Source organism: Podarcis raffonei, chromosome 8 (genome assembly GCF_027172205.1).
Source record: "Podarcis raffonei isolate rPodRaf1 chromosome 8, rPodRaf1.pri, whole genome shotgun sequence".
Taxonomy (NCBI): Eukaryota; Metazoa; Chordata; class Lepidosauria; order Squamata; family Lacertidae; genus Podarcis; species Podarcis raffonei.
In genome coordinates this window covers 75,989,594-76,000,732 of record NC_070609.1, presented here as the reverse complement: position 1 = coordinate 76,000,732, position 11,139 = coordinate 75,989,594, and the positions used below count along the sequence as shown (strand labels likewise).

Sequence of the window (11,139 nt, the reverse complement as noted above, 5' to 3'; positions counted from 1 at the left end):
TAAACTGCAGATTGAAGGGAAAATGGAAGCTAACTTTTCAGGGTTTGGGGAAAATTCACAATGAAACAGCACTATACCAGTTTTCCAGAGTCTGCAAAATGGAAGCTGTAAAATTTAAATCAAGTAATGGAATGACCCTCGTGATTTAACAAATTTAACAAGTTTTTAGGACTACTGAGTCGACAACCTTGTCGATTCTGCTCCTTTACACAGGAAAACCTAACACTTCTACTAACACATGGTTAAGTGGATATCCTTTATGGTGAAACCAACTGAGGACTTAATACTGTAGCCCACCAATTCAGTCACATAAAACAGAATACACTGGAGCCTCAATACCACAGGCATGCTGAGAGTTTTGGCTCTTGTCTCCAACACTCAGTCTTCTAAAGGGAACTGCTCATCAGGGATGGGATACCTCATTTGGCAGAACCGGATTTCAGATGTGTATCATCACAAAATGCTACGCAGATGGGACTTGAGTGGAGCTACAGGGTTCAACTACATTGATGGAACAGCAAACTTAAAACAGCAAATAAATTTTTACAACAGTTTTATCCCAACATAAGATATAAAAAAATAAAGTTAACTGCTATGAACTCTTTGCATTTGGGGGCTGTCAAACACACACACATATTACTTAAATCAGTTTTATTTAAGAATGTCCTACATTGACAAATCTTATAAAAAGCATCCAAACACAGAACTGCAGCAAACAGCATTCATATGGATATCTTACAGACAGAAAAAATCTTCCACCCATAAGGGAACCCCCAAGCTCGGAAGTGAGCTCTGCTACAAAAAAAAAAACAAAACCAAAAAAAAGACCCACAAAGCACACCACAAGCTGGATGTTCCCATCAAAAGCCCCACCTTCAGTTCACGTTACCACACTTACAGGATCATTAAACAGAAAAGAACACACACCATACAGCATTCACAGCAGAGTTGACATAAAGGAGAAAAAATATATATACAGATATTCATTTCACTTAACACATCCAACTAATCGGTTAACTAAGTAAAAAGCCCCCCCACTTAAGTTCTTCCAGATCACGATGTCCTTCTGAATGCAAGAAAAACACTCGTACGTCCGCTCCCAATGCTCTCTCCGCACACTCTCACCAAAGCCACAGGATCGAGGGACATCGTGCCAAGAATTTTTGTTTTTATTTTTTAAAAAATCCCAAAATGCACCACCAGGTCTCTCTCTTGCATGCGCCTCCTCCTTTTTCTCGCACATACCAAGCCCTCACATGCCTCGGCACCACCAATCCAATCCAATCCCACACAAGGTTTTTCAAAAGTTCAAACAAGCCTTCTGGTTCCATCTCACAGCCTTGCGTTCATAGCGTTGAATACGACTCCATGAAATAAAAAGAGTAGCGGATAAAAATGGAACACCCACCGTCTTAAGACGTAGCATGTGCAGTGTGATGAAGGAGTCTTGGATGAGGAAAGCATGGAGACAGGAGTATTCCTAAGGCAGGTTTTTTTTAACTGCACTGCTTTCAATGAAGTGCTTCTTCCATACACATTTGAAATGAGATGAACTGCAAGGATTAAATGAGGTCTTCATACCGTACTTTAGTATGAGGAGGGGAGACAGTGTTAAAAGGAAAAAAAGCCGACACCAACATTGCATTCTCCACACAGGACATTTGGGGGAGGGGGAGGGAGAGAAAGAGAGAGAAAAATTCTTATGGCGGGGGATCAAATTAAATTTTTAAAGAAAAAAAAACTAACAAGGAAAGGATGCTGTTTCTGAAAAATGGCTTCCATTTTTGAAACATGCAAAGATCTCAGCTGACTAGGAAATGAGGAATCAAATTTTTACGAATTCCTATCAAATTGCAGAGCGTCCGTTTACCAGTCAGGCGAACAGCAGTTCACTTTCAAACCACTCAATATCCCAACTCATGTATTCCAACTCATTGTAACAAAACCTATAAAACTCCATTTAATCTTCCTTTTATTCCCCATTAGAAAAGAAAAATTTGTCAAAAATATTGTTGAAATATACTACACGCTGAACAAATTTGGATTTTTTTTTGTTTAGTTTTGTTTCAGTATATGCATCTTATAATATACTTACCAGGAGCTCTAGAAAAAAAATCTGATTTCCCACCACAGAGTCAGTTATTAGGTTGCCTACATTCCCCAGCCAGATGATTTGGATTCCATGCTTGAGCCAAAACCACCATTAAAACCACTGCTAGAGCCCGTATTTGATGAGCCCCACCCTATTGCTGCACCCGAGTTAGAGCCTCCATAAGAATTACTCCCTGAACTAAAGCCCTGGCTCTGCTCCCTCTGCATGTTGCCTTGTGGCTGGTTGTTCCCCGATGGCCCAGACTGGTTTTGCTGGCTAGCTAGCATGCCCATCATCCCCCAACTGCTTTGGAGCGCTGCCTGAGCTGCTGCCATCATGGCTGGGTTGATACTAAAGGCTCCAAAGTTCATCCCACCACCCATGTTACTGCCCTGGTTGTTTCCCAACCCTCCACCTCCACCACCTCCCCCCCGGTTAGGAAATCCACCCTGATTCCCAAAGCCTCCTGGATTACCACCAAATCTTCCACCTCTTTCTAGTTGTCTACTGCTATTATGCTTAGGTTCAGCATTGGATATATGGACGCTGATTCCTTTTATGATCAAGTCCTCGCCACAAAGGGACTGGGCAACCTATAAGAAATAAGGTACACAGACTGAGTAACTGTGAAAACAAAAATCAGGCACAAGCAAGCAACTTTAAACCGAAGTAGCATACAAAACTATAGGGCTTAATTTTATGTTTTATGCTTATCCTGGTCTATGACAGTAAAAAAGTACTTAGGATATGTACACAGCACTACTTCAAAAGTAATATTGGTCCCCTCATTGCAATTGAAAATTCAGTCCTCGTAAAGAATGACACTGTAGAATGAGAACATTCCATTTTAAGTGCACTGGACCTCTTTACTGTTTCTGCTCAATATGAACAGCCAAGGGAAGAAGCAGCACATTTGCTCACATCACCTTCATTTAAGATTTCTAAGACAAAGATGCTATCTTTATATCAATAACAATTTATACAGTTTACTGTTCAGTAAGATTACTTTGCACAGACTTGTAAACAGTGACTCAACAAGTGGTCTGTGGCAAGAACATACTGCTTCTCAGCAACAAGCTGAAAAGGTTCTAGAACTAGGAGTTTTTTCCTCTTCACCCCTCAGTCTCCTTTCAATCAGTTGGTGTGCTACAAATGCGCAATATGTATGCTTAGACAATTAAGGCAATAAGTTTAGAGGCTACTAATTCCAGTGGACAAGGCTTGCCTTGTGTCTAGCTCTGCAACTGAACACTGACAAGTTGGATAAGTATTCAGCTACATCTGTTAAGCAAGTCAGTGAACAGGGGTACCTCCAGGGTCAAGCTTTCCAAATTTCCACCTTAAGAGTGAACGTGATATGCACCCAATAGGAATGCTATTAATAGATTCATAGAACTGTAGAGTTGGAAAGGATCACCTAGTCCAACCCCCCACAATGCAGGAATCTCAGCTAAAGTATTTATGAAAGATGGCCATTCAATAGGACAACAATTAGTCTGTCTTAACACTCATAAGCCTGCTGCACAAGGTTTTTATACACAATAAGTAAACAGAAACTTAATGAACAATGATTAAGAATAAGTTGCCCACACATCAGCAAAAAATCAGGGCCCTGAATGAATACCTGATCATCAGCAAACGTAACAAAAGCAAAAGCTCTGAAGGGTTTGGGGATGAAGACATCAACCACTTCTCCATACTGGGAAAAAAACTGACGGAGCTCATCTGCAGTCATGTCGTCGGTGCAACGCCCAACAAACACCTTCCTGCTACGCAAAGGTTCATCTGGACTTTGCTGGTGTCAATGCAGAACAAAAAATTTCAATTAATACAAATGTTTTTGTCTAGCTATTGTAATAACCAACATACCGACACAGTTGTACACACCACAAGAGCCGACAGATTTTCCAGCTAAACAGAAACTAACCATGAAACCCATTCTAGATTCTGTATCTTTTGATGCTCAAATGTATAGTAACATAGGATTAGAAACAGACTAGCAAACAAGGAATGTTACAATCTAAACACAGAACTTGTGCCAAGCTTAGAAGACACAGTTAATTATACTGTAAACATTTTTGAGAAACTGGGAGAAGCAGCACAACCATTTCTTGTTTCACCTGCACTCCTAGACAAACGCTACAAGAAATTAACATGACATGCTGGCTACAATAGTAAGAACACTTCCTTGAAGTTCTTTTTCAGAAATGGGAAACCTCAGGCTTGGGGATCAAATGTGATCCTCCAAGCCCCTCTACTTGGTCCTGGAGATTTCACCATGCCATACCTGTACTTGGCAGCCCATATCCTTCATCAGCCTTGCTTTGCACCCAAAACTGAGCATTTTTACCTGGCTGAAATGTGTGCTTGAAGTCTGATAATGCTTTTTGCTTGCCTAGAATACAGGAGGCTCTGTGGGATGTGTAGAAACTAGCCCATTGATAAAGGCAACACCACAATATTCAGGCTGCATTTGCCACTAACCCCTCCTACCACAAGCATATGGCCCCTGAAAGGTTGCTCAGGTGGTCTGAAAAAGGTTCCTAAGCCCTGTTCTATATGGAACAGTGAGTGAATAGCCAGAACCCAAAGAACTATTTCAGTTGTGATCAAAGGGACTTGTTTGCTGTTCCTCTTTAACCAATTTTGAAAAGTGCCATCAGTTTCAAAAGTGATCTGCTATGTGGCATGGAGGGATGATGCTTATGCAGTATTTTGAACCCCAGTCAATGTATTTAGAACTAAAGAACATCTCATTTTATATGTTATTTGGGGCTCATTCTTGACAAGTTTGGCTTTACATACTTACAAAGCCTAGAACAAGTTACATTAAGTACCTTAGAATTTGGAAGTTTGCAGTCGCACCATCTTCCATCTATCATGTGGCGCTGAGACATGACTTTCACCTGGGTTTCATAGTCAGTGAATCTTACAAAACCAAACCCTTTTGAGTGGCCAGTTTTGATGTCCTTCTTAACCTGGAGTTAAGAGAAGAGATTACATGGCTAGAACAACAATCACAATGTGCTGGCATTTATGTACTACTTCTATTCAGCTATGTTATCGACTGAATTTCAAAATGTAGTGCAAAAAAAGTTCAGAATATTTCACCTTGCTTTAATCATCTTCCCTTGCTAACAGCTATAGCACAGAAACCAGGCTTCTCTGTCCCTCCTCAACCATCATTCTATCTGGCTGCAGCCGAGGCATACAATGGAGGGGCCACTCCATCAGCTCTACTGAGAAACCAGCTCAGCTTGGCTCTTTCTGGACTGTTTCCATTCAAGCTGATCATTATATGAGCTTTGTAACTTTAAGAAGTGGTGTCCAAATTGGCTTGTTTGCTTCTTCCTTCCTCATTCATTGTTAGCTTGAGTCATGCATTTTATATTGTAAGCCTGAGGGAAAGAACTGGCTTGTTTGTTACAAATCTTATGTAAGCTGCTCTGAGCTTCTCTGGCTGAAGAACAGGGTATAAAAAGCTTCAAATAATGTTATTTTGACAATCAAAAAGTTAAATCAGTGTGTGCAAGTTTCAATTCAAGCAGAAAGGTTAAATTCGTGGCATATGCCATTTAACTTTCAAGGTTCACACACAAACACATGACTCAGATTTAGATGAACAATTCCAGCTACCAGCATGAAAAATGTCACAACTATTCATTTTTACCACATTAAATTCAACTGACAAAACTCAATACCAAAACAGACTAAAACCAGGAATTGAGCCAAATTATGAAACACATATAGCTGCTCAGTACCACTGGCTTGCCTCGGAGGACAACACAAAGGAAATCAGATGTCTGAGGATAGGAAATGGCACCTCAACAATTCTGTTACCAAAAAGAAATTTCTGTTCTCGATACCAGGTTGGGATACAATTTTTATTGTGAAATTCTTTTGAAAGTCATTTTGAGAACCTCTCAGCACTATAAAGTGGTATATAAGTAAGGTAAAGGTAAAGGGACCCCTGACCATTAGGTCCAGTCATGACCGACTCTGGGGTTGCGGCGCTCATCTCACTCTATAGGCCGAGGGAGCTAAGCCGCTTCTGACAAACCAGAGCAGCAAATGGAAAAGCCGTTTACCTTCCCACCGGAGTGGTACTTATTTATCTACTTGCACTTTGACATGCTTTCAAACTGCTAGATTGGCAGGAGCAGCTCACCCCATTGCGGGGATTCGAACCGCCGACTTTCTGATCAGCAAGTCCTAGGCTCTGTGGTTTAACCCACAGCGCCACCCACGTCCCTTATATAAGTATTCAAAAGTAAATAAATGTACAGCAGCTTTATATATTTGAATTAGGCAGTCCAGTGGGAAGTGCTTCAGAGAACTTAGGCAGGGTGGCAAGTTGTAAGGGGGGAAAATAGGAAATCGCTAACTTCACCATTTTTGCAGTGGGCCAAGCAATATCTAGCAGCACTTCTATGGTTTAACTAATTGTGGCTCATGAAAGGGTAGTTACTCCTGTTGCCAGCCTAAATGCAAACAGAAGGAACAGACTGAGTTCTCTTCCTCCTCTCCGTAACCAGAAGCAATGGTCAGTTGTTTTACTTAGGGACAACACAGCATTCATGATAGGGAGTACAACAGTTACCCTAAAGTCCAGGGACACAACTGTTTATCGAAAAGAAAGCTAGATACCTGCACCATAAGAACTTCTCCGAATGTGCTGAAGTACTCCTTCAGGTCTTGCTCAGTTGTTTTCCACGGAAGACCCAGAACTATCAAATCTGATGTTTTCTGTACTGCTCTTTTCACCTTAACAGCTGATGAGGCATCTGCCTCATCCATTTTCCTCTTGTTGTCTAAAGATAGATGTGTCCATCAAACAGTCAGCACTTTTAAAAATAACTAAACAAATAATCCCATTAGTTGCAATGAAACATTTTAGTGGAGCAGATCATTCTAGAGCTACATGCAGCCCAATCCTAAATTTACTCAGAAGCCAACTCATTAATGTTCAATGTAGGGCTTTTAAAAGGTTTCCCTTAAAATGCATGTACTCAGAAGTACTACTGTGTTCAATGAGGATAATTCCCTAGTAACCGTGTTTAGGATTCCAGCCTTAAAGTGTATTTGCTATAAATACACCAATTGCTCCCACTTGTATTTTGGGGAAAGTCTTATTTTAATCCTTTTCACCTTTAAAACTGCTGCCACTGGTAACTTGTATCTAAAATAATAAAAAAGGTATACTACCATTTATTATTATTATTACCACTACTACTACTATTACCATTATTATATTTATATACTGCCCTTCATCTAAAGATCTCAGGGCAGTGCACAAGAAAAAATAATAATCTAGTTGATCAATGTGGGGTATAAAAAATAAAAGTTGCTCAATTGCCTAACAATTTGATCAACTTATAGGGATTTGGAATTCTAAGGCAAACTAAAAGAAAATAAATTACCCATACATAGGTTTTCATTTTCAAAAATTATTCATGATTCTTTCTTTTTTAAAAGCAAAAAATAGCACATACAAACAAAGCACACACCTTTGGGATAGTTAACAACATACACCAGATTTCCCCAGCCATTATCTGGTGCATGCAGAATTCCTTCCACTAATCGGACCCCTCTCATACACTGAGACACGGGGTTCCTGTAACGCAGGCCACATGCTCCTGGAAACTGAGCAGTAACTGTGGAGAGCAAGACAGTCCCATCATCCTCTGAAGGAATCTCAATGGGTTCCTCATTTTCATCTTCGGTAACCCGAATGTATTCTGACATTTCTGCCGTGGTGTTGCTAAAGAATAAAAAAAGAGAAAAGTGAATAATATCTAGTTTTTAAAAACTGTAATCGTTGGTAGTAACAAGTTACTGTAGAAGTGGTTTACTATATGTACAGCACTCTGAAGTAAAAACAGTTGTCCCTCCGTTTTCCTAATTAAGTAGTACAGATAAACAATTATCATAGTTCTATGGTAGAGCACATGCTTCACAAGCAGAAGGTCTCAGGTCAATCTGTAGAATCTCCAGCCAAAACAACATGGTAAGGTTATGTAATAGACCTCTACCTGAAAGACTAGTCACTATCACTCAAAGTAGATAATATCGAGCTAGATTTACAAATAATCTGGACTAGTGTTGGAGAGCTTCCCGTGTTCTTATACATATTATGGGTTATAGCTACCAAAGTCTTACTAAGAGTAGACACACTGAAATTAATGGATGAGAGTTGGTTGTGTTCACTGAGTGAATCGGCCAGCTCTTATTTTATTCTGCTTTTCAGATGAAAATTGTATCCAAAATCAGTTCATATCAATCAGTAATCTTCAGGTCCTGACCTCAGCTTACAAATGTAAATAAAATTAAAAACAAACAAGAGAAACATATGGAAATGAGCTAAGCAAAGCCAAAGGAAAATGGCAAGTGGTGCAAGCATTTATATCTGGTTTAAGAGGTTCAACTACCTTGTGGCCTCTGCTGCTCTGGCTGGCAGCATTAAGTCAGACAGCACTTTCTCTCACTTCAGCAGTCCCAAGGGAAGTGGCAGTTGGAGAAGAGTTCCTCCTGCCAGGGAGGGGGGAGCTCTCTGTAATTATTATGTCTCCAGCTGATGGCTGGGGGCCAGAATGACCTTAACCTTTTCTCTAAAGTACAGAATACACAACCTTTCATTGGCCTTTACTCCTCTGTCTAATGGTAGAACTCAGAATGTGCTTCCCCTTTCAAAAAATGTTAGAAAACAAGGATGAATATCCCTAGAAAAGTTATTTTTGCAATCACAGAATTGTCGAATTGGAAGGGATCCTAAGGGTCATCTAGTCCAACCCCCTGCAATGCAGGAATCTTGACTAAAGCAGCCATGACAGATGGCCATCCAACCTCTGCTTAAAAATATCAATGAAGGCGTCTACCACCTTCCAAGGAAGTCCATAGCTCTTACTGTTAGAAAGTTCTCCTTTCTTGTAACCTGAAGCATGTAGAATAATTTGAGATCATTAGAGAAAATGCACCTTTATTTGTTTAAAGTTGTGCATTTTAGTGTTGAATTGTTGTATATTTTATTGCTTATAAGCCTAGAACAGCTCTGTTAGTAGAGAATAGGACTCTTCATCTCAGGGTCATGGGTTCGAGCCTCACACTGGGCAAAAGATTTCTGCACTGCAGGGGGTGGGGCTAGATGACCCTAGTGGTCCCTTCCAACTCAATAATTCTATGATGTTATGAATCCCATCCTGGGATGTACAGATGGGGTGGGTTACTCTTTTAAAAAGTAAAAGAAATCCAGCCAGATGGGCAGGGTATATAAAATTTGTTGTTGTTGTAAAATAGTAACCTATAAATTATTATTATAAAATAGTAACCTATAAATTAAGGTAATCAGTAACCACCACCACAAATAGTAGGAGTTAGAAATACATTATTATCAACACACCTAACAAAATTTTAATTCAAATAAAAAAAATTACATTAGTAACATCAAAATTTAAAACATTTAAGAACACATTTGATGCATTGATACACCTCTTTAACCTGGCCCACCCTATTCTCTTGATTGCAGTGTATTTTAAAATTTTTAATATTTTATTTTTAAGTTATTGTAACCCATTCTGAGACCTCATTGTGTAGCATGAATAAGAATCAGAAATCATCATCATAATCATCAACATAATATTAACATTTACTTCGGAGTAAACACACAGAACGTTCAACTGTAAAGACATGATAAATATAATACTTGCCCTTATTAAGAAAGACCATGCTTAGAATAATAAACACAGTGTTTACAATTAATAATAAAGACTGTTCTTGCCATTATTAATAAACATAACGCTTTCTATTAATACTAAATATAAATCTTACCAACAATTTTAATGCATACCACTACCAATAATAAAAATTGCGTTTGCTATTATTAATACTGTAAAGAATAAATAATCAAGGATCGACTCCCCTCCCCCCCGCCCCAGCGCGTTTAACGGGTCAACCCTCTGCGCTCGTTTACTCTGAGGTAAGCTGCGCTGCGGCCAACGGCCTTTATACTGTACGTATACAGTATATATATAGATAGATAGTGTATACTGTATACTTATATATGTGCTTCGAATCGGACGTCCTGAGCCTAGTTTATTCCACAAAAGATACACCGTGTGCGACGACGGCCCTCCACGTTTCACCGCTCACTTTCCCGGCCTTCCCGCGCTAGGCCCGAAAGCCACTCTGAGGCCTCCACTAGGCCGCCTCGTCCCACCCCCAAGCCAGCTCAGGAGCGGGGCCCAGGTTTCCTCTCAGCCTCGGATCCCGCTCGCTTACCGTCGGCGTGAGGCCTGTGGGAACAACCGACCAAAGAACGACGACGACGGTGAGTTCCAGCCCCTGCGTGTGCCGCGCGAGGAAGAGGAGGGGGACTCTCGGGCCTCCGCGGTTTTTCCCTCCCTGCCGACAAAATGGCGGCGCCCTCTTTCCCCTCAAAAGCAAGAGGCTCGAAGGCGCGTTCTCGGAACGGTCCATCCTAACCGCGCGGGGAGGCGACAGGGGTTTTTTCGAGACGCTGAGGAGTTATCCGCTCCGAGGAGAGCTCCGTAGACTGAAAATAGGGCTTCCAGTTTGGTGGTGCTTTCCCAGCCCATGCTTATCGGGGGTGGCCCCGTTTAAATAATTTGTTTGAGAGGAAAGTGGATGGCACTCCCCTTCCTCTAGCCATAAACCGAGAGTGGTATGGTCCACTCAGCTGCGTACTGCGCTTGCGCTCGAGGAAATGGTGAGCTAAGGAAGGGGAGGAGGAAAAAGGAGACCCGAGCAAAGCTCGCTGGGTAGCGGTGGTTGGTAGTGCGCGTGCGCAGCAGTTTGTCGGTGAAGCGTGAGAGAAAACCGTTGCACAATATGGCGGGGACGGGGGGGGTGGAGGGAAAAGTTCCATTGAAGCGCATGCGCAATAGCCGAAGCGTTTCTGTGAGGTAATTAACAGAAAAATGTTAATTTTTGTTGTCCAAACTTGATTTTGAGGTATTTTGTTCTGTTTCTCCTCAGCACCAGACAGGCCAGGAAACCTCTTTCAAAACCCTTGAGGAGTTTACACATATGGA

The 11,139-nt window shown here is 40.9% G+C and overlaps 1 protein-coding gene across 7 annotated transcripts in view; it reads right to left on the bottom strand.

The window, feature by feature from the left end:
* The window catches only part of TARDBP (TAR DNA binding protein), a 40,592-nt gene extending 30,064 nt beyond the window's left edge, over positions 1-10,528 (bottom strand). Inside the window, exons 1-7 of one of the 7 annotated variants that reach the window (XM_053400937.1) lie at positions 10,367-10,526; positions 7,600-7,853; positions 6,740-6,903; positions 4,930-5,070; positions 3,717-3,887; positions 2,568-2,685; positions 1,326-1,646 (exon numbers count right to left, since the gene is read on the bottom strand). In XM_053400937.1, coding sequence (XP_053256912.1) covers positions 1,612-1,646; positions 2,568-2,685; positions 3,717-3,887; positions 4,930-5,070; positions 6,740-6,903; positions 7,600-7,837 — 867 coding nt within the window. In that variant the 5' untranslated portion in view covers positions 7,838-7,853; positions 10,367-10,526 and the 3' untranslated portion in view covers positions 1,326-1,611. Of the gene's footprint in view, positions 1-1,325; positions 2,686-3,716; positions 3,888-4,929; positions 5,071-6,739; positions 6,904-7,599; positions 7,854-10,366 lie in introns of those variants that run through there. The other 6 variants (XM_053400938.1, XM_053400939.1, XM_053400940.1 and 3 more) reach the window with 6 other exon arrangements.
* Positions 10,529-11,139: the final 611 nt, after the last annotated feature.